Here is a 25,964-nt window from a genome sequence, read left to right on the forward strand (position 1 = left end):
CAGATGGGGTGGGGCAGAGCTGGAACTAGCAGCCAATTCTAATGGTCAGAGCATCTACTCATTACTGACTATGATCATAAAGAATGCTCCCCATTGTCACACACTGGGGCCTGTCAGGGGCATGGGGGGCAAGGGAAGGAAGAGCATTAGGACAAATACCCAATGCATGAGGGGCTTAAAACCTAGAAGATGGGTTGATAGGTGCAGCAGATCACCATGGCACATGTATATCTATGTAACAAACCTGCGTGTTCTGCACATGCATCCCAGAACTTAAAGTAAAATTTAAAAATAAAAATTTTATAAAAGAATGTGTTGGGCACGGTGGCTCACGCCTGTAATCCCAGCACTTTGGGAGGCCAAGGCAGGTGGATCACGAGATCAGGAGTTCGAGACCAGCTGGCCAACATAGTGAAACCCTGTCTCTACTAAAAATACAAAAAATTAGCCAGGCATGGTGGTGGGTGCCTATAATCCCAGCTATTTGGGAGGTTGAGGCAGGAGAATCACTTGAACCCAGGAGGCAGAAGTTGCAGTGAGCGCAGATCGTGTCATTGCACTCCAGCCCAGGTGACAGTGCAAGACTCTGTCTCAAAAAAAAAAAAAAAAAAAAAAAAAAAAGAATGTTTCTCATTATCCTGACTTAAAAGCTCTGTATTTAATTGTTTATGCATTCCTTCAATTAGTGCTTTTCTAATCACTCATATGGCTATCAGCACTATGCTAACTGCTAGGAGGATATCAGTAAACAGTTCCTGTCTTGAAGGAGCTTGCAATTATATAAGAGTGGTCAAGCATGCAAAAAGTTAAAGAGCAACACAAGAACAGATGATGCGATTAATCACATATGCGTGTTACAGTGTTGCAGGTGTTCAGAGGCAGAGAAAGTTCCACGGAGGAAAGACTTTATCTAGGCCTTGAAGGGAAGGACAAATAGAACTTGGAGATAAAGAAGGCACTCCAGGCCGGGCACGGTGGCTCACACCTGTAATCCCAGCACTTTGGGAGGCCAAGGCAGGTGGATCATGAGGTCAGGAGTTCAAGACCAGCCTGATCAACATAGTGAAACCTCATGTCTACTAAAAATACAAAAATTGGCCGGGCATGGTGGCATGTGCTTGTAGTCCCAATTACTCATCTCTCCCACGGTAAGATAAGCTCTCCCTTGACCCTGCGTGCCTCCTGCCCAGATACTTCCCTTTCTCTCTCTGCCTTTTTAAGCCCCAAAGAGAAGTCTACTAGGCCAACTTCCTCATTTCCCTCCGATCCTCAGCCCTCTACAGTCAGGCTTCCTCCTCTACCACTCTAGAAACTCTCAAAACATCACAGTGCCCTCCTTCTTGTCAAATCAAAGAAGCATTCCATGAGCCTTTCAAGAGCAGACCTCTCAGAGGTATGTGAAAGATTGGCCGCTCACTTCCTTGGCTTCCATGACATCATCTGCCCCTCCTTACCTCTCTTGAAATTCCTCCTCCACCTGCTCCTTAAACATTGGTGTTCCTGGAAGTTCTGTTCTCATTCCAATACCCTTCACACTTCACCTATTTTTCTTACTTTCCCATATCTCTATCCCCAGACCTGACCAGATCAGATATCCTCTTAGGCTTTAGACGTATTCTGGACGTCTTCATTTGGGAGCCCACAGACTCCACAGACATTTCAAATTCAAGATGTTCAAAACTGAAGTCACCATTCCACCCCCCACCCACCCCCAATCCCTCAAACCATCTCCTCCACCTGCATGTCCGTCCCCAGAGAAGGGTACCACCATCTACACAGTGCTGCTGGATCAGAAGCCCTGGAATTGGCCTGGATGCCTCCTGCACCCTCATTTTCCACATCCAATTAGTCACCAAATGGCACTCCCTAAATAGCTCTTCAAACTGATTTCTCTCTATTTCTGCCTCCATAATTATGTGTGCCATATCACTTCCTGCTTGAAGCTCTTCAAGGATGCGTAACCTCATACAGGAAGAAGCCCATACCCCCTACTTAGCCTTACACTCCAGGTCTTCTGCTTTTGGATCCTTACCACCTCTCCCTTATTGCTAACACTCTGCAACTTGAATTTCATGCTCTAGTAAAACTAAATCTCTTGAAATTCTCCCTGCTCTCCACCTCTGTGTCTTTGCTCATGCTTCCTTCTCTGCCTGGACTGTTCTTTCCTTGCCTCACTTTTTTTTTTTTTCTTTTCTTTTCTTTCTTTTTTTTTTTTTTTAATTAAGCAGACTTTATTTGAGCAAAGAAAATTTATGAATTGGGCAGCACCCTGAACCAGTAAAAGTTCAGAGTGCTTCACCCAGCAACATAGGCAGGCCGAATTTATTGGAAGTAATACACACAAACAGTTTGATGGGGTACAGCTTAGCATTTGCCTTATATGGACATGGTCTGATCATTTGGCAGCCTATGACTGGTTAAAGCACAGCAGCTGTGACTTGCTGAGATTCAGCTATTTGTTACAAGAATATGGTCTCAGCTGGGAGGCAGTTTACTTAAATACTAAGTTGGGTTGCAGTTCAACAGATACGCCAGCAGCTTTGGGCCAAATTTAATTTAAACATTTCCGCCTTTTGGTCAGCATCTCAATTTTGAAAGATTGACCAAAACTTTGGCCCCTGACCCCATTTTCCATCACCCTCATAATGGACTTGTTTTGTTTCAATATTGAACTCACAATTCACAACTTCACCTTAGTTGGATGATTCTTTGTGCTGCTTTCTTCATGTTTTTGTTATTCTAACCCTAATAGACCAGTTGATGTATAAAGAATGACTGCATAGGAGCACTTAGGACTTCCCAGGGGAAGCAACACATCAGAGAGACTGTTATTGTTATTATTATTTTTTATTATTTTTAAGATGGAGTCTCGCTCCATCACCCAGGCTGGAGTGCAGTGGCACAATCTTGGCTCCCTGCAACCTCCACCTCCTGGGTTCAAGCAATTCTCCTGCCTCAACCTCCTAAGTAGCTGGGATTACAGGCACTCACCACCACAACCGGCTAATTTTTGTATTTTTAGTAGAGTTGGGGTTTCACCATGTTGGCCAGTCTAGTCTTGAACTCTTGTTCTCAAGTGATCTGCCTGCCTCAGCCTCCCAAAGTGCTGGAATTACAGGTGTGAGCCACCACGCCCAGCCAGGGGGACTATTATGATGACTATGAGTGGCCAATGCCAAGAAACTGAAGTACACTCCTTATCAGGAGTTTCCACAAACAACTAGTCAAAATCAACAACTCAAAGTCCGTGCAATAAAGATAGTTCAATAGCATTTGAGTCCAGCTGGTCAGTCTTGGTTCAGGAGATGATGGTGATTAGGGCCACAGTTCACTACAAAAAGACCTGATTTAAACTCACCTCATTAAATGAGAGAGCTATATTAGAGAGTCTCAGAGACCTCCACCCAGCAACAGTGGACAAGTAGTGTTTGTAAACAGAAAAAGGAAGTGGTATTGGATATAGCCTGATCGGTTATAGGTCAGCCTTTACCTAATTTAGACACATCTGATCAGTCTGCAGTCTGCCCCTGACCGAAAGCTGGCTGCTGTGATTGGAGGAGACTTCCTTTCTTCTTACAAAAATATACTCTCAGGTCAGGTTGTAGTTTGTTTACATATTAAATGAGGTTACATCCCAGTCAAATCCTCCCTACAAAGTATCCCCTATTCTGACCTCTATCACCATAGACTAATTTTTCTGGTTTTTCAGCTTTAAATAAACGGAATCACACAATTTAAAAAAAAAAAAAGAAGAAGAAGAAGAAGAGAAAAAAGGAGGTTGCAGTTCACTAAACTGCAGCATTTTAGAACAAATTTAATTTTTTTTTTTTTTTTTTTTGGACAGGGTCTTGCTCTGTCACCCAGGCTGGAGTACAGTGGCACAGTCTCGGCTCACTGCAGCCTCCACCTCCCAGGTTCAAGTGATTCTCCCCCCTCAGCCTCCCAAGTAGCTAGGACTACAGGCACCCACCACGCCCAGCTAATTTTTGTATTTTTACTAGAGATGGGGTTTCACCATGTTGGTCAGACTGGTCTCAAACTCCTGACCTCAGGTGATCTGCCCACCTCAGCCTCCGAAAGTGCTGGGATTACAGACGTGAGCCACTGCGCCCAGCCTGGAACACATTTAATTTAATTTAGCAGAACTTACTCCCTGTGCCCAGAGGAGGTGGGGGCAAGAGTTGCTTCCCATGAAGAGTGCACCTGATGAGAAGGTAGCTCCAGATGACTCAAAGGAAAACCAAGAATCAGGAGAGAAAGCGAAGTGCAGTTCTTGCCTACTTCAAGATAGGACCCCAAACTCCTGGTTAATAGTAGGGACCTACTTCCCTGTGCACCCCAGCTCCCTCTCCACTGTGCAGATGCCTCCTGGGCCTGGCGACCACAACTTGGGGCCTCCTCTAAGGCCCAGAGTTCGCAAAGTCAGACGATGCCCAGCTGAAGTGGTCTGGGCCTTGTGGCAGCACCAGATCCAGGGCGAGGTCACGCTGCTGGTCCTCAGAGTACACAGGCCGGTAGCCCTGCAGCTGCAGCACACTGCCACATACATACTGCACGCGCAAAGGGCAGCAGGTGGTGAAGACCTTGGTGAAGGGCAGCGCGTGGCTCCGGGCCTGGGAGACGTTGAGCTCATTCCTAGACAAAGTCTAGAAGGCCTCAAGTGGCCAGCCGATCCCTGATAGATGGGTGATGTTGTGGATCCAGGCCTCGAGCTGTGGCGTGACTCACCTTGCCTCCACTTCTCACATGACTTCTATTCATGCATCAAAACTACACAGATGGAGGATTTCCTCCAGGAAGCTTTCAAAATCCCTCTCAGATGAGGCTAAAAGCTGCTACTCCTTGGTGCCAAACAACTCTGTAACTCTGTTTATAACTCTGTCATATTCCTACCATCATATTAGATGTATCTGTATATTTAATGAAAGGATGGATGATAAATGGATGGGTGGATGGGTGAATGGATGGATGGATGATGAGTGGATGAATGGATGAATATATGATGGAGGGATGAATTTTTCACTACTAGATATGAGGACAGAATCTGAATTTTTTTATATATATACTAGCTCCTACATAGTTCAGAGCCTAGTTCATAATATATCCTCAATAAATGTTGACATGAACTGACCTTGAAGATGATGCTGATGGAACTTCCACAGAAGACCAATAAGATATCGATGGGAAATACAGATATTACTAACATGGATAGAAAAATAATCAAAATGAACATACTGAAAACTTGCAAGCACAGCGTCCCTACTCAAAGGAACCTGCTGTTCCTCCACCTCTTTGGCTTGGATTGATGTCTGGGAACAGCCAGCTAAAATCAACCTCATCCTAGGCAAAGGTACTTTGGTTCGCAGTAGAGAATAAGAGAAAAAGTTTGGTGTGGAAAGAGAAGAGGCAAGAGCTTTCCTTACTGGGCGAATCCATAGTTATAGATTATTCAGAAAGGGAAGCTGTCTGAAAACCAAGCGTCCCTTTTCAGATATGTTGACTCTTAGTTCCTTCAGACATCCCTGGTACAAGTCTTGGCCCCATCCCAGAGCTGGTACATGATTAGGAGACAGAGATCTGCCCTCCTGGCATTTGCCCATTCCTTGGTCCTGTAAAGTACAAGCAACTAGATATAATGACAAAAATATTTCCCAACTTTTCTCAATGAGTTCTCGAGCTATTTAACCCTGAACACATATTTTATTTAAGAATACCTCAAAATGGAAGAATTGGAGGTGATGCTGAGAAGCCAGGGAAACACTAATAACTCAGAGACAATTCCAACAATGCAGTATAACTATCACTGCATCATCACACCCTGTTCACTCAACAGGCTATGGACTCAGGGGTTCTATTTACCCTAATCCCATATTCCTCCTCCCAAATTTAGAGCCGACCAGAACAACAGGTCTCTTAATTCCCTCTTTAGCTAAGAATTTCTAGCCCTGAGAAATGCAAAGCAAAACCACAATGCATTACCACCTTACTCCTGCAAGACCATAATCAAAAAATTTAAAAAAAAAAAAAAAATAGATGTTGGAGTGGATGTGGTGAACAGGGAACACTTCTACACTGCTGGTGGGAAAGTAAACTAGTACAACCACTATGGAAAACAGCATGGAGATTCCTTAAAGAACTAAAAGTAGAACTACCATTTGATCCAGCAATCCCTCTACTGGGTATCTACGCAGAGGAAAAGAAGTCATTATATGAAAAAGATAACTTGCACACGCACGTTTATAGCCGCACAATTAGCAACTGCAAAAACATGGAGGCAACTCAAATGCCCATCAATTAACGAGTGGATAAAGAAACTGTGGAGTATGTGTGTATATATGTGTACATACACATATACATATATATACACATGTATATATATATACACACACACATACATATGCATGATGGAATACTACTCAGCCCTAAAAAGGAATGAATTATGAATTAATGGCATTCACAGCGACCTCGATGAGATTGGAGACTATTATTCTAAGTGAAGTAACTCAGGAATGGAAAACCAAACATCATATGTTCTCTCTCATAAGTGGGAGCTAAGCTATGAGGATGCGAAGGCATAAGAATGACACAATGGACTTTGGAGACTCAGGGTTGGGGATAAAAAGACCACAAATTGGGTACAGTGTGTACTGCTCAGATGATGGGTGCACCAAAATCTCACAAATCACCACTAAAGAGCTTACTCATAGCCGGGCGCAGTGGCTCACGCCTGTAATCCCAGCACTTTGGGAAGCCACCGCAGGTGGATCACGAAATCAGGAGTTCAAGACCAGCCTGGTGAAGATGATGAAACCCCGTCTCTACTAAAAATACAAAAAATTAGCTAGGTGCGGTGGCAGGCGCCTATAATCCCAGCTACTTGGGAGGCTGAGGCAGGAGAATCGCTTGAACTCAGAGGGTGGAGGTTGCAGTGAGCTGAGATAACACCACTACACTCCAGCCTGGGCAACAGAGTGAGAGTCCATCTCAAAAAAAAAAAAAAAAAAAAAAAAAAAAAAAAGAGCTTACTCATGTAACCAAACACCTGTTCCCCAATAACCTATGGAAATTAAAAAATTTTAAATAAAGAATTCTAGCCCTGAACATTGGTTTTATTTGTGAAGTCCGATCCCACAGGTACCTGTTGCTTACTGACATCATGGGCAGAGATGTCCTAGCAAATGTCCTTGGAATGACAGGTGGAAGAGTTGGAAGTGGAGTTGAAATCCTGAGAAGGTTTCCCACTTGGACAGAGGCAGAGTAGTGCAGGATAAATGTAGATGCTGAAGTGAGAAAAATAAGCGGATGAGGAGGCCGTAGATTACATATGGGATGCAGAGGACAGGAGGGATACACATTACAGAAGGAACACCACATTGCAGTTGAATGCAGTGTATGGGGGGAAACAGTGGAAAGGAGGAATATAGAATAAAGGAAAGATTAAGAGTATAGAAGAGGAGCTCAATTTCTGCCTCTAGCCTAGTTGGAGTATCAGGAATTGAATTTACCCTTCTGCATGAAACGATTAAGACATGAGATAAAATAGATGAAAATAATAGTTTTTAAGACTTTGGATTTCAGGCAAAAATAGACAGTGATCTCTGAGAGGTGGGAAAAAAAACAAGGGAAGCCCTAGGGTTGCCCCAGCTTATAGCCTAGAGAGAGTTCCCAGCCTATGGTTCATGGCAGGAGAACCCAAGCAGAGCAGAGATGAGCAGAGCACTGAGGTGAAGGGACAGAGATTACAGGCCAAGGTTTCTAGAGTTTATAAAAGAGAATACAATAGAGGACAGAGACGCCCTCAGAGACAACTCCAGAGATCTGCAGAGGCCCCTCAAATCTTCAGCTGAGTAGTGAGCAGTGCGTGCATATGAAAAAAGTACAAGATGCCAAATTAAAAAACCACTTGAAAAGATTAGAGAGAATAGTCCTTGGAGCTCACACAAGGCCAGAAAGAGTTCCTGTGTGGCCGGGCACAGTGACTCACACCTGTAATCCCAGCACTTTGGGAGGCCGAGGCAGACGGATCACCTGAGGTCAGGAGTTCAAGCCCAGCCTGGCCAACATGACAAAACCCTGTCTCTACAAAAAATACAAAAATTAGCCAGGCGTGGTGGCAGGTGCCTGTAATCCCAGCTACTTGGGAGGCTGAGGCAGGAGAATCGCTTGAACCCAGGAGGCGGAGGTTGCAATGAGCCGAGATCATGCCACTGCACTCCAACCTGAGTGACAGAGCAAGACTCTGTCTCCAAAAATAGTAATAATAAAAGCTCCTGTGCCCTCATAATTCAGGGAGTATGGGGAAGAACGTTCGGAAGGGTTTTGCCTCAATAATGAGGAGAAATGAACCCTGCATAAACATTGTACTGGTCCTGCCTAAGGAAGCTTAAAGGCAAGGCCCAAAAGATCAAACTCTTTCCAAGTGAGTAATTGCATCCTAGAACAAAGCTCAAGGAAATGTATAGGAACACAAAAATATGTAGCATCTTAACTTTATGATTTCTGGCATTTAACCAAAACTTAACAGACAGGCAAAGAAACCAGAAAATGGGACTTGGAATGAGGGAGAAAAATCAATTCATCAAAACCAATCCAGAAATAATACAGATGATAGAATTACTAGGCAAATACATTAAACAAGTGATTCTATATGTTGAAGAAGCTACAGTAGTCCCCCCTTATCTATGGGGGATACATTCCAAGACCTTCAGTGTATGCCTGAAATCAGATTGTAGCAAACTCCATCATATACTATGATTTTCCTGTACATACATACATACATACATACATACATACATACAGTAAAGTTTAATTTATAAATTAAGAACAGTAAGGGATTAACAACAATAATAATAAAACAGAATAATTGTGATCATATGACAGCATCACTACTCCTGCCCTCTAGGGTCATTATTAAGTAAAATAAGGATCATATGAGCACAGCACCGTCACAGCACGACAGCTAATCTGATAACCAAGACAGCTACTAAGTGAATAAGGGAAGGTAGCATAGACAGTGTGGATACACTGGAAAAAAGGATGAGTCACCTCCTAGGTGGGACAAAACAGGGCAATGGGAGATTTCATCATGCTACTCCAAGTGGCACACAACTTAAAACTTACAAACTGTTTGTTTCTGGAGTTTTTCATTTAATATTTTCAGACCTCAGTCGACCATGGGTAACTAAAACCAAAAAAAGCAAAACAGCAGATAAGGAAGCACTACTGTAAAGGAAACATTGAACATGTTAAATAACAACATGAATAATATTTTTTTAAAAGGCCCAAGTCAAACTTGTAGAGATGAAAACTATGATATCTGAGAGGGGGAAAAAAACGCATTGGCCATATCTGGCCGGGCATGGTGGCTCATGCCTGTAATCCCAGCACTTTGGGAGGCCAAGGCAGGCAGATCAGGAGTTCTAGAGTTCTGAAGTCAGGAGTTTAAGACTAGCCTGGCCAACATGGCGAAACCCCATCTCTACTAAAAAATACAAAAATTAGCTGGGTGTGGTGGTGGGTGCCTGTAATCCCAGCTACTCTGCAGGCTGAGGCAGGAGAATTGCTTGAACTTGGTAGGTGGATGTTGCAGTGATCCAAGATTCCTCCACTGCACTCCAGCCTGGGCCACAGAGGGAGACTCTGTTTCAAGAAAAAAAGAAAAGAAAAAAAATGCATTGGGTATATCTAACAGCAGATTTGATACTACAGAAGAAAAGATTAGATTAGTGGGCTTGAAGATATAACAATAAAAACACAAAGATAAAACGAAACACAAAGAAAAAAAATAAAAGAATAGAAAAGAATATACCGTACTAACACTAATCAAAAGAAAACCATATATTAACTTCAGACAAAGACATACTTCAAAGACCAAAGAATGTTACCTGGAATAAAGAGAGGTATCATGTCATGTCACAATGACAAAGGAGTCAAGAGAATATAGCAATTCTAAATGTTTATGCACCTAATAACAGGGATACAAAATTGGCAGCCAAGGTGGCTCACACGTGTAATCCCAACACTTTGTGAGGCCGAGGTAGGCAGATCACTTGAGGCTAGGAGTTCAAGACCAGACTGACCAACATGGTGAAACCCCATCTCTACAAAAAATACAAAAATTAGCCAGATAGAGTGATGGACCTCTGTAATCCCAGCTACTCGGAAGTCTGAGGCAGGAGAATTACTTGAGCCCGGGAGGTGGAAGTTGCAGTAAGCCGAGATTATACCACTGCTCTCCAGCCTGAGCGACAGAGCAAGATTCTGTCATCAAAAAAAAAAAAAAAAAAAAAAAAAAAAAAAAAATTAAAGCAACTCACCACAAATCAATGATAAGTATTTGAGGTAATGCATATATTAATTAGCTTGATCTAGCCACTCCACATGATATACATATTTCAAAACATCATCATGCTGCACACCTTAAATGTATACAATTTATATTAGCTTGTTAAAATTAAATAAATAATAAATTTTTAAAATAAAAAAACCCCAATTACACAATTTAAAAATTGAAGCAATCCCAGCACTTTGGGAGACTGAGGTGGGCAGATAACCTTAGGTCAGGAGTTTGAGACTAGCCTGGCCAACATGGTGAAGCTCCATCTCTACTAAAAGTACAAAAATTAGCCAAGCATGATGGCGGGCACCTGTAATCCCAGCTACTCTGGAGGCTGAGGCAGGAGAATCGCTTGAACCCTAGAGTCGGAGGCTGCAATGAGCTGAGATCATGCCATTGCACTCCAGCCTGTGCAACAAGAGCGAGACCCCATCTCAAAAAAAAAAAAAAAATTGAAGCAGAAACTAATGAAACTTCAAGGAATAATATACAAAATCACAATTGTAGTTACAGATTTCAACATCCCTTTTTCAAAAGGTAGTAAAACAAGTACAATCAGCCCTCTCTATCTGAGGGTTTCACATCCATGGATTTAATCAACCATCAATCAAAAATACTCAGGACAAAAGTGGATGGTTACATCTGCACTGAATGTTTATGGACATTTTTGTCATTTTTTCCTAAACAATATAGTATAATAGTTATTTACATGGCATTTACATTGTGTTAGGTGTTATAAATAATGCAGAGATGATTTACAGTATATGAGAGAATGTGCATAGGTTATATGCAAATACTATGCCATTTTGTATAAGAGACCTGAGTATCCATGGATTTTGGTATCTGAGGAGGATTCTAGATCCAATCTCCTGTGAATACCGAGGTACCACCATAGACCAAAAATCAGTAAGATACGTAAACCAAATTCACTTGATTAACGTTTATAAAACCCCACACCCACCACCAACAGAATACACAGCCCTTTGAAGTGCATACAGAACATTTATCAAAATTGGTGATATTTGGGGTCATAAAACAAATCTCAATATATTTTAAAAGATTAGTCACATAATGGAATTAAATAAGAAACAAATAACAGAAAGATAAACTAGGGATGTTAGCCAGAATAATGCTTCCCCCAAGTATGTCCACATCCTACTCCCTAGACCTAACAGGAGGTCACCTTACATGACTGAAGGGACTTTACAGATGTAATTAAAGTTAGAGACCCCGTGATGGGAATATTATCCTGGATTATCTGGGTGCACCCAATATAATCATATGAGTCTTTAAAAGTGGAAGAGGAAGACACAAGCGTGAGTTGCAGAGAAGAAACAAAAAAAGAAAAAGAAAAGACACAAAGTGTAAGAAGGCATCAACTCACCATTTCTGGCCTTGAAGATGGAGGAAGGAGGCCATGAGGCCAAGGAATGTGGGTGGCTTCTAGAAACTAAAAATGGCTCTCATTTTACAGCCATCGAGAAAACAGGGACCTCAACTATACAACCACGAGGAGCTGAATTCTGCCAAAAACTCAACTGGGCAGGAAATGGAGTCTCCCCTAAAGCCTCCAAAAAGGAATGCAACCTGCTGACACCTGAGTTTTAGCTCAGTAAGATCCATACTCTACTTCTGACCTATAGAACTATAAGATAATAAATTTGTGTAGCTTTCAGCCACTAAATCTATGGTAATTCGTTACGGCAGTAATAGAAAACAAATACACCGGAAACTCTCGAAATATTTGGAAAGCAAATAACACACTTCTAAGTAGCCCATGGACAAAACCCAAATCAATGGAAAAATGGAAAGTATTTAAACTGAATGATAATGAGAACAACACGTATCAAAATCTGGGGGTTCCTGCTAAAGCAGTATTTAGAAGGAAACGTATAGACAGAATTAAATGTATCTTAGAAAAGAACAAAGGTCTTAAACAATGAGCACAGCTTCCACCTTGAGGAACTAGAAAAAGAAGAGCAAATTAACTCAAAGTAAACCCAAAAAAAAAAGAAAGAAAGAAATAGTGAAGATTACTATTCACAATAGCAAAGACGTGAAATCAACCTAAATGGCCATCAACAGTAGACTGGATAAAGAAAATGAGGTACAAACACACCAGGGAATACTATGCAGCCATAGAAAAGAATGAGATCATGTACTTGCAGCAACATGGATGGAAGTGGAGGCCATTATCCTTAGCAAACTAATGCAGGAACAGAAAACCAAATACTTCATGTTCTCACTTATAAGTGGGAGCTAGATAATGAGAACACATGGACACAAAGAAGGGAACAACAGACACTGGGGCCTACTTCAGGGTGGAGGGTGGGAGGAGGGAGAGGTTCAGAAAAAAATCTATTGGGTACTATGCTTAGTACCTGAGTGATGAAATAATCTGTACACCAAACCCCCAAGTCACAAGTTTACCTATATAACAAACCTGGACATGTACCCCTGAACCTAAAATAAAAGTTAAAATATTTTTTAAAATAAAACAAAACCATATATAGATGAAAAATAATTTTAAACAATTATAAACAAAGTTTAAACAAAAATAAACAATATGAGAATAACCATGAAAAATAAAAGAAAGATCAGATCTGACATCAATAAAACAGGAAACAGAAAAACAACAGAAAAAGCAATGAAACATTTCAGAAATAAATAATCTATAAGTAAAAAAAAAATCAATGAGACCAAACGATGGTCCAGAGACCAATAAAACTGATAAATTTCTAGCCAGATTGATCAGGAAAAAGCAGAAAAGATATAAATTATCAATATTAGCAATGAGAAATAACATCACAGTTCCTACAGGTATTAAAAGAATAAGAAGTCAGGCACTGTGGCTCACGCCTGTAATCCCAGCACTTTAGGAGGCTGAGGCAGGCAGATCACCTGAGGTCAGAGTTTGAGACCAGCCTGGCCAACATGACAAAACCCCGTGTACTAAAATACAAAAATTAGCCCGACCAGGTGGTTCATACCTGTAATCCAACTACTCAGGAGGCTGAGGCAGGGGAATAGCTTGAACCTGTGAGGCAGAGGTTGCGCTAAGCTGAGATCTCGCCACTGTACTCCAGCCCAGGCAACATAGTAAGACTCTGTCTCAAAAAAAAAAAAAAAAAAAAAAAAAAGAATAAGAAAGGAATGTTATTGTCTTAGTCCATTCACCCTGCTGTAACAAAAATATCATAGAATGGGTGGCTTGAACCACATTTATTTCTCAGTTCTAGAGGCTGGGAAATCTAAGATTTCCCAGATTTAGTATCTGGTAAAGACCCACTTCCTGGTTCATGCCTTCTTACCTTATCCTCACATGGTAGAAGGCACTCTCTGGGTCCTCTTTTGTAAGGGTACTAATGCTATTCATGAGTGCTCCACCCTCATGAGCTAATCACCTCCCAAAGGCTCCACCTTCTTTTTTTTTTGAGACTTTCTCTGTCACCCAGGCTGGAGTGCAGTGGTACGATCTCAGCTCACCACAATCCACGCCTCCCGGGTTCAAGAGATTCTCCTGCCTCAGCATCCTGAATAGCTGGGATTACAAGTGCACACCACCACACTCAGCTAATTTTTGTATTTTTAGTAGAGACAGGCTTTCACCCTGTTGTCCAGGATAGTCTCAAACTCCTGACCTCAAGTGATCTGCCCACCTCGGTCTCCCAAAGTGCTGGGATCACAGGCGTGAGCCACCATGCCCCACCTTCTCCCAAAGGCCCCACCTTCTAATACCATCACATTCAAGGTTAGGAATTCAACATAGGAATTCCAGGGGAACACAAACATTCAGCCCATAACAGTTATGAACAATCGTGCCAATAAATTTCCCAACTCAGATAAAATGGACACAGTCCTTGAAAAAGCTCACTGATGATGAAATAGATACCCCAAATAGCTCTTTATCTATTAAATAAATTGAATTTGTAGTTTGAAAAAGAAATTCAGACCTAGGTAGCATCACTGGTGAAATCTACCAAACATTTAAAGAAGAAACAATACCAATTCTACACAAACACTTCAAGAAAATTGAAGAAGGAATTATTCCAACTCGTTCTCTGGAGACCAGATTTAACCTGTGTTGATTACCCTGGTTAATTTTATGTGTCAACTTAGCTAGGCCCAGATATTTGGCTTAATACATCAGTATGTTGTTATGAAAGTATTTTTATATATGTAGACTTTTAAATTAGTAGACTTTGAGTAAGGTGGATTACTCTCCATAATGTGAGTGGACCTCATCCAATCACTTGAAAGCTTTGAGAGAAAACAGACTGAGGTCCTGTGAGTAACAGGAAAATCTGTCTCTAGATTGTCTATGGACGGTTGCAACAGCAACTCCCTTGGTCTCCAACTTGCCAATATACCCTGCAGATTTTAGACATGTCAGCTACATAAGCCAATTTCTCTAGAGAAACAGAACCAATAGGATACATACACAGTTGTCCCATCCTTTGGTGGGGGATTAGTTCCAGGAGCTCCCCATGGCTACCAAAATCCATGGATGCTCAAGTCCCTTACATAAAATGATGTAATATTTGCATATAACTTGCACACATCCTCCTATATACTTTAAATCATCTCTAGATTACTTGTAATACCTAATACAACATAAATGCCATATAAATATTGTACTGCATTGGGTTTTTTTTTTCTTTTTTTAATTATACTTTAAGTTCTAGGGTACATGTACACAACATGCAGGTTTGTTACATATATATACATGTGCCATGTTGGTGTGCTGCACCCATTAACTTGTCATTTACATTAGGTATATCTGCTAATGCTATCCCTCCCCCCGTCCCCAACCCCACAACAGGCCTCAGTGTGTGATGTTCCCCACCCTGTGTCCAAGTGTTCTCATTGTTCAATTTTCTCCTATGAGTGAGAACATGTGGTGTTTGGTTTTCTGTCCCTGTGATAGTTTGCTCAGAATGATGGTTTCCAGGTTCATCCATGTCCCAACAAAGGACATGAACTCATCCCTTTTTCATGGCTGCGTAGTATTCCGTGGTGTATATGTGCCACATTTTCTTAATCCAGTCTATCATTGATGGACATTTGGGCTGGTTCCAAGGCTTTGCTATTGTGAATAGTGCCACAATAAACATACATGTGCATGTGTCTTTATAGCAGCATGATTTACAATCCTTTGGGTATATACCCCGTAGTGGGATGGCTGGGTCAAATTGTATTTCTAGTTCTAGATCCTTAAGGAATTGCCACACTGTCTTCCACAATGGTTGAACTAGTTTACGGTCCCACCAACAGTGTAAAAGTGTTCCTATTTATCCACATCCTCTCCAGCACCTGTTGTTTCCTGACTTTTTAATGATTGCCATTCTAACCGGTATGAGATGGTATCTCATTATGGTTTTAATTTGCATTTCTCTGATGGCCAGTGATGATGAGCATTTTTTCATGTGTCTGTTGGTTGCATAAATGTCTTCTTTTGAGAAGTGTCTGTTCATATCCTTCCCCAACTTTTTGATGGGGTTGTTTCACTTTTTCTTGTAAATTTGTTTAAGTTCTTTGTAGATTCTGGATATTAGCCCTCTGTCAGATGGGTAGATTGCAAAAATTTTCTCTCATTTTGTAGGTTGCCTGTTCACTCTGATAGTATATACTGTATTGTTTAGGGGATAATGACAAGAAAAATTCTGTATATGTTCAGTACAAGTGCAGTCATCCTTTTATTTCCAAATATTTTTTATCTTCAGTTGGTTAAATCCACAAATGCAGAACCCATGGATTCAGAGAAACAGACAAACTGAACCAATGGGAAATAGATATTTTTATATATATTTATATATAAATGCATATATTTTATATATAAATATTTATTTATATATTTAAAGTAGACAAAGAAATAATAAAGATTACTATTCACAATAGCAAAATGGGATACACACACACACATACATATACATTATATATTATATATATCACATTGATTCTGTCTTTCTGGAGAACCCTAAGATACTGATACCAAAAAAAAGACATTACAAGAAAAGAAAACTATAGACAAATCCTCTTATGACATAGAGGTAAAACTTCTTAATAAAATTTTAATAAATGTAATCTAATAACATACCAAAAGAATAATACAAAATGACTAGAGTTTTTTCAGGAATACAAGGTTGGTTTAACCATATCATGCCATCAATGTAATTTACCGTATTAACAGACTAAAAAAGTAAAACCATATTATCATCTCAATGGATGCAGGGTAAGCACTTGACAATACCCAACACCTATTTTTGATATAAATTCTCAGCAAACTAGAAAGAAAAGAACTTCCTCAACCTGTTAAAGGACATCTAAGAAAAACCACAGCTAACATACTTAAAGATGAAAGACAATGCTTTCCTCCTAAGATCATGAACAACGCAAGGATGTCTTCTCTCCACTTCTATTCAACATTGTACTGGAGGTTCTAGCCAGTGCAATAAGCCAAGTAATAGAAACAAAAAGCACCCAGATAGGAAAGGAAACAAATTGTTTTTGTTCACAGACAACATGATTGTCTATGTAGAATATTCAATGGTCTTACAAAAGAAGTTACTAGAATTAATAAGTGAGTATAGCAGTTTTGCCTTTTATTTTGATTAATATACAAAAATTAATTGTATTTTTATATACTAGCAATAAACAATTGGAGATTTAAAAATTTTTAATACCATATATAGCCTGGTACAGTGGCTTACACCTATAATCCCAGCACTTTGGGAGGTCAAGGTAGGAGGATCACTTCAGTACAGAAGTCCAAGGCCAGCCTAGGCAACATAGTGAGATCCCGTGTCTACACAAAAATAAAAGTATCCAGGCATAGTGGCACATGTCTGTAGTGCCAGAGCTACTTGAGAAGCTGAGGTGGGAGGATCACTTGAGCCCAGAAGTTCAAGGCTGCAGTGAGTTGTGATCATGCCACCGTACTTCAGCCTGAGTGACAGAGCAAAACCCTGCCTCTAAAAAAACAAAAAGAAAAGCACATAAAATAGCATCAAAAATATAAAGTATTTAGGAATAAATCTGGCAAAATATATGTTCATGTATGAAAAGACTCAATATTGTTAAGATGTTAATTCTCCCCAAACTGATCTAGAAATGCAATACAATCTTGATCAAAATCCCAGCAGGCATTTTTGTAGTAACTGAGGAGCCAACTAAAATGGACTTAGAGTAGCTAAAACAAATCCTTTTAAACGTTTTGGGCCAGGCACGGTGGCTCATGCCTGTAATCTCAGCAGTTTGGGAGGCCAAGGCCAGCAGATCACTTGAAGTCAGGGGTTTAAGACCAGCATGGCCAATATGGTAGAACCCTGTCTCTACTAAAAATACAAAAATTAGCCAGGTATGGTGGTGAGCACCTGTAATCCCAGCTACTCAGGATGCTGAGGCAGGAGAATCACTTGAACCTGGGAGGCAGAGGTTGCAGTGACCCAAGATCAGGCCACTGCACTTCAACCTGGGTGACAGAGTGAGACTCCGTCAAAAAAAAAAAAAAAAAGTTTCACCTTGCCTGGTGTGATGGTTCATGCCTGTAAATCCCAGCACTTTAGGAGGCTGAAGAAGAAGGATCACTTCAGACATAGGTAACATCACTGGTGAAATCTATCAAACCCAGGAACTCAAGACCAGTCTGGGTAACAAAGCAAGATCCTGTTTCTACCAAAAAAAAACTTAAAAATTTGCCAGGTAGATCACTACTCCATCTTTGGACTCCTGGACTCAAACAATCCTCTGGCCTCAGCCTCCCAAGTAGCTAGGACTACAGGTGCACACCAGCACACTCAGCTAGCATGAGTGTTTTTTGTTTTTGTTTTCTTTTTTGAGACAGGGTCTGACTCTGTTGCCCAGGCTGGAGTGCAGTGGTGAAATCATGGCCCGCTGAAGCCTTGACCTCCCCAGGCTCAGCTGATCCTCCCATCTCAGTGTCCTAAGTGTCTGGGACTACAGGTGCGCGTCACCACACCAGCTAATTTTTTTGTGTATTTTTGTAGAGATGGAGTTTCTCCAGTATTGCCCAGGCTGGTCTCGAACTCCTGAGCTCAAGTGATCCACCCACCTCAACTTCCTAAAGTACCGGGATTACAGACGTGAGCCACTGCACCTGGCCAGGCACCAGTGTTTTTAAAGCTCCCAGGAGATTCCAATGTGCAGCCAATGTTGAGAACTGGGGAATGAGGGATGTAAAAGAATTTGAGGAATACAAGGTACTATGAGTGTGTGGAACGTGGGAAGGATCCAGAGTGTTGGTTAGATACAAGCCATGGAAGGGATGGTCAAGGTAGAGAATCCAATGGGAAAGTAGGATCTTGGGTTAGGATAACTGCAGGAGTAGGGATAAAAAGGATAGGGGTAACTCAGAACTATGAATGAAACATGTGAATTAGACATTCGTTCTGTCTCTCACGAAATTAGGGTCTCTGTGTGTCTTGAGAAGATGGTGGGCAGAATCATCCAATTCTCTGGCTATGTGGTTACTAATTCTTTTCTCCTTTGGGAACCCAGGTCTAGGAAATTCTCAGTCATTAAACTTTCCGGAGGCTCTTTAAATTATTTGTGTAATCAGAGAACAAAAGAAGGAATCCTCTACTCTGTGATCCAGGAACAGGCATAAAGCGCATAAGAGAGAAAGTGGCCTCAATTCTTCCTCTAAACCAGAGACTCTGAATTTGGGCTGTTTCAGAATCACCTGGAAACACCCTGCCTAGAGTGCGTCTCTAGCGCTTTTATTTATTTATTTTTTTAAATTTTTTTATTTTTTTTATTTTTTTTTTTGGAGACTGAGTCTCGCTCTGTCACCAGGCTGGAGTGCGTGGCGAAATCTCGACTCACTGCAACCTCTGCCTCCCGGGTTCAAGCAATTCTCCTGCCTCAGCCTCCCAAGTAGCTGGGATGACAGGCGTGCGTCACTATGCCCAGCTAATTTTTGTATTTTCAGTAGAAACAGAGTTTCACCATGTTGGCCAGGATGATCTCAATCTCCTGACCTTGTGATCTGCCCGCCTCAACCTCCCAAAGTGCTGGGATTACAGGTGTGAGCCACCACGCCCAGCCGTGTTTATATTTTTAATAAATCCCTCAGGCCTCCAAAGTTTCAGAACCATGGCTATTTTTTTTTAAGATAGGGTCTCACTCTGTAGCCCAGGCCGGAGTGCAGTGGCACAATCATAGCTCACTGCAGCCTCCAATTCCTGGCCTCATGAAATCCTCCCACCTCAGCTTCCCAAATAGCTAGGACTACAGGTGCCCACCACTGCACCCAGCTGATTTATTTATTTATTTATTTATTTATTTATTTATTTTGGTCGAGACAAGATGTTGCTATGTTGCCCAGGCTGGTTTTGAACTCCTAGGCTCAAGTGATCCCCCTGCCTCTGTCTCCTAAAGTGCTGGAATTATATGCATAAGCTACTGTGCCCAGCCTAGAACCACTACTATTAGAAGTAATAGAAGATGGCATCTATTGAAAATATCCCTGTCTCAGCCAGGTGCAGTGGCTCACGCCTGTAATCCCAGCACTTTTGGAGGCTGAGTGGGTGGATCATTTGAGGTCAAGAGTTTGAGACCAGCCTGGCCAACATGATGAAACCCTGTCTCTACTAAAAATACAAAAATTAGCTGAACTTGGTGGCACATGCTTGTAATCCCAGCTACTCGGGAGGCTGAGGCAGGAGAATCACTTGACACCAGGAGACAGAGGTTACAGTGAGCCGAGATCATGCCACGGCACTCCAGCCTGAGCAACAGAGTGAGACTCCATCTCAAAAAACAAAAAAACAAACAAAAAAAAAACTGTCTCAAACTCCTGTTTTCCAGGTAGATGGAGCAGGATAATGTGCTTTAATTGGTGAATGGTTTCTGATCCCAGTTTATAATGCAGAAGGCAGGAGCAAGCCAGGGACAGGTCCTGGCGAAAGGAAGCTAAAATGGTGCCTATGATACAGGGGAAAGGGATACGAAAGGGGCTTAGGTAAGACCTCCTTACAGCTAGTGGCACCTGGTCAGCAGGGCCATAGAGCTGAGGTCATCCCCTTAGCAGCCGTGGGACTTTGTCACACACACCCTCTGAGTCTTGGTGAGAAACTAGTCCCCGGGCCTCTTGTTGTCTCTGCCACCCCCGTTCATGACGTCATGGAAAATTCTGTGCAGCTGGGCTCCTGAACACAGCAGCCTGCCCTCGGCTGGATGAGGCAGCCAAAACCCTAAAAGGGTTGTGATAGGGACTGGAGTCAACAAGTAACTGTGGGAATATGGTGGCGCAGACCCTTCACCCAGGGAGCCCCGTGAGCTAGAAACACCAGACAGCCAGGATGTGGCGAGAGTCGTCCAACACACTGTCTGTGTGGGACAGAGGAAGGAAGGAGATGAAGGAAGGAACAGAAAGGTAGGAGGGCGAGATCCCAGACAAGTCAGGACAACTCCCATGCCTTGCCCAGGAGTCTTAAGAAGTCCAGGCACCTGCTGAGTGAAAGAGGATATATTTATTGGCTGAGCAAGAAGGGAAGGTACAGTTGGTAATGGATGCTTCTAGAAGCCACCAGCCTCAGGTTCACTTGTTCCGAGCCCAGTTTCCTCCAAGGCGGCTGTACTGAGCATCATCTCGATCTCGGAGGGGCTAAGAGAGGAGAAGAGCAAACGGTCAGGAGGCAGGGTTAGAACTCTTCGAGGAAGGGCCCCAGCAGGCCCCGACGATGAGAGTTCCTGTCTGACCTCTCCAGTCACACCCAGCGATGAACTCCCCAGTAGGACCCTTCCCACGTGCAAACAGCATTCAGTGTCAGCCCTCCTTCCCCTCAAGGCTCACCTGATAGACCTGGTCATTCCTCAATAGAGCTTGTGTGTCGGCAGCTAGAAGAACCAGAGAGAGACATCAACGGCCTAGCAGATGGGACAGTGAGATCCACCCTCCCACACCCTCAGAAGTCTGCATGAGTGATATGAACACACAAGTTCTCTCAACAGTCAAAGTTCTAGGAGTCTTTAGGAGATTGCAAGAGTAACTCCCAGCTGAGACTAAACCTACCACCTGCCCCATTCCTTAGCTGGTGCATAAGCTCACTGGTACAGACACACACACACACACACACACACACGCTCAGCTCTTCCACTAACCCCCAGAGAGCCTTCCAGTCTCATGTCCAGCAAAGCAGAAGACTCCCAAAGCAAGGAGCAGAGTGGCAATGACATCAGTGACAATGATGCCAGCCAGGGTGGCTGGATCCAGCTCCACACAGTTCTGGCACACTGTGGGGGAAGGGAGGAGAGAGGAGAGGTTGAGAGCCTTTAAGATCAGGGAACCATCTCTGCCTCCTAGGGCAACCCTTAGATCTCTCATGCCAAAACCCAAACTTCAATAAGACTCTGGGAGAAAGGCCTGGTGATGGCCTTGCCACATCTTCCTCCACCCTGCATCCCAAGGAATCCCTGAGAAGAGCCAAGAAGCAATCTCAGCTTTGTGGGGGACCTTGAACAAGGTGGTGGGCCAAACCTCTCACCCAACCGAGGCTGCACTAACATGACCCCTACTGCTCTGTCTTTCTGAGTTAAGCTCTCTCTTCCACTTTGAAGGTCCCCAAATCTGGCTCATACCATTACAAGAGTGGCCTCACTTTGTTTACAGAACAGATGGGCTCACCACATCCCTCTCTAGCCAGAAAGTTCTCACATCCAGAAGCCCCATCCATTCCAACCCAAAAGATTCAGGAAGCACATACTTCGATAATGAACTTGCACAGCAGATTCTTTGTCCTTGTATATATCTGTCCCATTACACCTATATATTCCTCGTGGGTCCAGGATGCGTTTTCCCAGGTCCAGTCTTGTATTATTTGTGAGCAGTGTTCCCATCGTTCCCTCTACCCATGTGACGCTGGTATTGCATTTCACAAACACTCTGTCCTCAAGTTCCTCTACAGGTATCTTGAAGGGGCTCACTAAAGGGGAAAAAATATCACAATTGGAGACAGTTCTTTGGTCTGCACCAAGCCCTTTGTTCTGCGGAAGCTCATACTTAACAGAGACCATTTTCCTGGTCCAGGACGGTTTATGGTTTCTATCAAGAGAGACAGAAGTCACAAGAAAAAGCCTTCAGAAAGTTTCCCACCAACTGCATGGGTCAAGGGGGACATGAGGATGCCATTCAAGCAGAGGACAGGTCTTGGGGCCTTGGTGCAAAAGAGGACCCCTCAGAGCAGGATTGACCCAAGCACTTTCCTGGAAATGAATCCAGACCGCTGATGAGGAGTAGGGGGAGCATGGACCACTGAAGCACCCGGAAGATATGGAAAGACAGAAGAACATTCCTTGGTTGGAAATGTCTGCATTTTTTCTTCAAGAAAACATCTAATACTACTTTCCAGCCGTCTACAACACTCCCACTTCAGCTTCTTGTTCTCATCGTTCCTCACTGCCCCTGCTCCATTAACAACCAAGAAAGTGGGGCTCTCAATACTGAAGCCTTTCCCAGGGTCAGGGGATGGCTGTGGATGGAGACCAGCTGGTTTGCCAGTTCCTGAATTACCAGCTCAGTGGTCCAGAAGGGGACCAGGGCAAATCCCAGGTACAGTTTTCCACCCTTGGTTAGAAGGAGGAGAACAGGAAAAAAAAATTCTTGAATCCATCCCTAGAGCTCCTCACAAGTCAAGTCTTGTGGGAGACTTTTAGGACTGGAGGTGGGTGCAGCAACATTCCAGATGCAGTGAGTTCCTTTGAAAGTCTGAGCACATCTCCACAGGCCACAGAGACACTACAGTCTATGCCTCCAAACACAGGGAAAAGTGGAGTCTACATTCATTCTTCCTGGGCTTCACACTCAGTCACAAATTTGGATACAAGAGCATCTTCTAGAAAACCCTGAAATAGCTGCTGCTCACACTTCTGAAGCAGGTTGGAAGTGTATGCATGTATACTCAGGGAGACACAAGCACATCAAATGTTTCACATCCTACAGTCACGTCCTCTTCAGGGATCTGTCTCCAGTGGAAATCCTGAGTGTCCTAGTGCAGTCGACTATCAGGTGACCATTGGACCCAGTTTGCTTAGCATTGAAGGGGTTTCTGGGACATGGGACTTTCCATTTTAAAGCTGAAATTGGCAAACTGAGATGAGTTAAAATCCTCCCATGTAACAACCCCTCAAATCTTCCCTCCCTCCTGCTCAACCTAAAGTTAACTTCTCTTTTAAAGCAGTCCCATGAGTGCTAGGACATGCCTCCAGGGGTGACATAATCATGGCCAAACAAACAAGAGTCCTGATTCCAGAGGCCATCAGCCCTAAAAGGAGTAGTGCAGGAAGTTGTGCTCCCATGGCCAGTCCCAGATTCAGGTACATACATACTGAGCTATTTCCTACAGATCTCTGGCCTAAGGCCTTCTGAGAGACATTCTAGGCCCACATGCACCCGTGGCTGGAGTCAGTCAAAGCCAAGAGCCTGTTTCCCAGACTCTATGCTACATCCTGGCCCTGCCCTCCTGACACCCTGGGGTGCCTGGTAAATTGAAGCTAGCACCGAGAAGCACTTTTTTTTTTTTTTTTTGAGATAAGGTCTCGTGGGGTTGCCCAAGTTGGAGGGCAGTGGCATGATCACATCTCACTGAAGCCTTGAAATCCCAGACTCAATTGACCCTCCTGCCTCAGCCTCTCAAGTAGCTGGGACTACAGCTGTGCACCACCACGCCTGGCTCATTCTTTTGTTTTTTGTAAAGGTAGAGTCTCATCGTGTTGCTCAGACTGGTCTCAAACTCCTGGCCTCAAGGGATCCTCCCACTTCAGCCTCCCAAAGCTCTGGGATTACTGGTGTGAGCCACCGTGCCTGGCAAGAAGCACTTTCAAGTGGGCCTCACTCCCAACAGTAATGTCCCTCTCAGGTCCCTTCCCCCACCCACCTGGAGTAGCTTTACCTTGGGAGAGAAGGGTAGCCAGTACCAGTCCAGACAGAAACGTGCTATGTTCCATCTCCCAGCGGAACTCATCCAGTAGATAAAGCCAGGTCACCGAACTATCAGCCTGGGTGAGAGCTGCCCTCCCCCAGCTGACTCACAGGTACCGGAAAGAGGAGAGTGGGGGAGGAACTAGAAGATGTCTGCTTCTCTGCTTTCTGCCGTTGATGATGGGAAATTGTCAGGGTGGGGGTGGGCTAGCGGTAGGGTAGGAAGGAAGCAGGTGTAAATTGCTCTATCTCTGAGCAGGGAGCTGGTAGAGAACATGGAAAAGGTGGCATGAACTTTAGCGTCCCTATTGACAATGCAACTACATTTACGCACCACCTAAAAACCTCCACATCTCGAAGCCCCTTGAGAGAAGCCATCGGCCCCATAGCGCAAGCCATAGCAGCTGTACTTCTCATGAAGGTTGATCTTTCTCAGGACCCTTCACTAGGCAGCCAGGGACCAGCTCTAGCAGCTTCTTGTCACTGGGAGGCTGGGCTTTAGGGACCCCAGCCAGAGATTTGAATCGTGGGTCCAATACTGCCTACCTGTGGGGCCTGGGCCAGCCTTGAAATTTTTCAGAGTCTTATTCCATTAGCACCATTATCAGGATTCAAACAAGATGTTTGCACGGTGCCTCACACATCATATGTGCTCAATAAGGGGTAGTTATTAATAATAATATAGTTGACTCACAGGCAATATTGAACCTCCCGGGGAGACAAATGGACCTTTTTCCCCTGTGGCCTACAAGGATCTGAAACTCTCCACACTGCTGCAGTTAGACTGTCACTTACCTGGGAACAGAGTCATGCCTGTCTTTCTCACTGCTGTATCTTGTGCCTGGCACATAATGGGAGCTCTGCACATTTTTGTCGGCTCACTGACTGACTAGCTGAGGGAGACAGGGGCCTGAGATCCTAGACATTCAGTCTGGGCTCTGGCCCCTGAAAATGTGCTGGCCTGTCCTCAGAATTGTTCCACCTATTCCCTTCCAGGCGCCTATTTCATGATCTCAAAAGAACGGTGAAGCCAGGTGCCGTGTCTCACGCCTATAATCCCAACACTTTGGGAGGCTGAGGCAGGCGGATCACAAGGTCAGGAGTTTGAGACCAGCCTGACCAACATGGTGAAACCCCGTCTCTACTAAAAATACAACAATTTGGTGGCGCATGCCTGTAATCCCAGCTACTCAGGAGGCTGAGGCAGCAGAATCGCTTGAACCCAGGAGGCGGAGGTTGCAGTGAGCTGAGACAGTGCCACTGCACTCCAGCCTGGGCAACAAAGTGAGGCTCTGTCTTAAAAAAAAAAAAAAAAAAAAAAGTGAAAAAAATTCCCGAATGAAGGCCTGGAGTGAAGTGGCTTTCCATTCGGAGGTCTGGCCCCAAGCAGCTGAGAGTTCCTCCAAATTCATTACCTACAGCAATAACAACTAACAACGAGTAACAACTGGCTGCAATCCTAACAACTAATGACAGGGACATTTATCCCCCTCATGAAGAAATGGTCCCAGTACCATCTCCCACCCAGCATCCGTGGCAGTTCCCTGTGCAAGATGAGTCTCTGAGTGGGAATCCAGCACTCTCTCCCTCTCCTTCCCCACCACCTCTACCCTCCTTAACGGAAAAATAAAAGGCGTCTGCACCTGCAGCCCTGCTGAGGCCCCTGCTACCCACACTTGCAGCAGAGGG

General features: G+C 43.4%; 2 protein-coding genes and 1 long non-coding RNA gene across 6 annotated transcripts in view; 1 reads left to right on the forward strand and 2 right to left on the reverse strand.

Annotated features, from left to right (window-relative positions):
• Positions 1-25,964, forward strand: part of ATP5MG (ATP synthase membrane subunit g) — a 249,536-nt gene that overhangs the window by 156,750 nt on the left and 66,822 nt on the right. The gene's annotated exons all lie outside the window — the stretch shown is intronic.
• Positions 1-25,964, reverse strand: part of LOC126936081 (uncharacterized) — a 184,068-nt gene that overhangs the window by 63,404 nt on the left and 94,700 nt on the right. The window lies entirely within an intron of this gene.
• On the reverse strand, positions 20,811-25,946 carry LOC126936070 (T-cell surface glycoprotein CD3 delta chain). 2 transcript variants are annotated; one of them, XM_050758462.1, is made up of 5 exons: positions 24,247-25,946; positions 22,063-22,281; positions 21,461-21,592; positions 21,153-21,196; positions 20,811-20,963 (listed from the first exon to the last, which is right to left on the reverse strand). In XM_050758462.1, the coding sequence occupies exons 1-5, from the start codon at positions 24,299-24,301 to the stop codon at positions 20,898-20,900; spliced, it is 516 nt and encodes a 171-aa protein (XP_050614419.1). In that variant the 5' UTR covers positions 24,302-25,946; the 3' UTR covers positions 20,811-20,897. The 2 variants fall into 2 exon arrangements, with proteins under 2 accessions (XP_050614419.1, XP_050614418.1); XM_050758461.1 differs by having other exon boundaries at positions 24,232-25,946.

Source organism: Macaca thibetana, chromosome 14 (assembly GCF_024542745.1).
Source record: "Macaca thibetana thibetana isolate TM-01 chromosome 14, ASM2454274v1, whole genome shotgun sequence".
NCBI classification, from domain to species: Eukaryota; Metazoa; Chordata; class Mammalia; order Primates; family Cercopithecidae; genus Macaca; species Macaca thibetana.

What these genes read in the sequence shown, in the direction of transcription:
- LOC126936070 (XM_050758461.1), bottom strand. Translation starts at nt 24,301, where the DNA reads ATGGAACATAGCACGTTTCTGTCTGGACTGGTACTGGCTACCCTTCTC. An exon ending in CCAAGGTAAAGCTACTCCAG is followed by an intron (nt 22,282 to 24,231) that starts GTGGGTGGGGGA and finishes TTTCCCCTTTAG; the next exon opens with TGAGCCCCTTCAAGATACCT. An exon ending in TGTGCAAGTTCATTATCGAA is followed by an intron (nt 21,593 to 22,062) that starts GTATGTGCTTCC and finishes CTTCCCCCACAG; the next exon opens with TGTGCCAGAACTGTGTGGAG.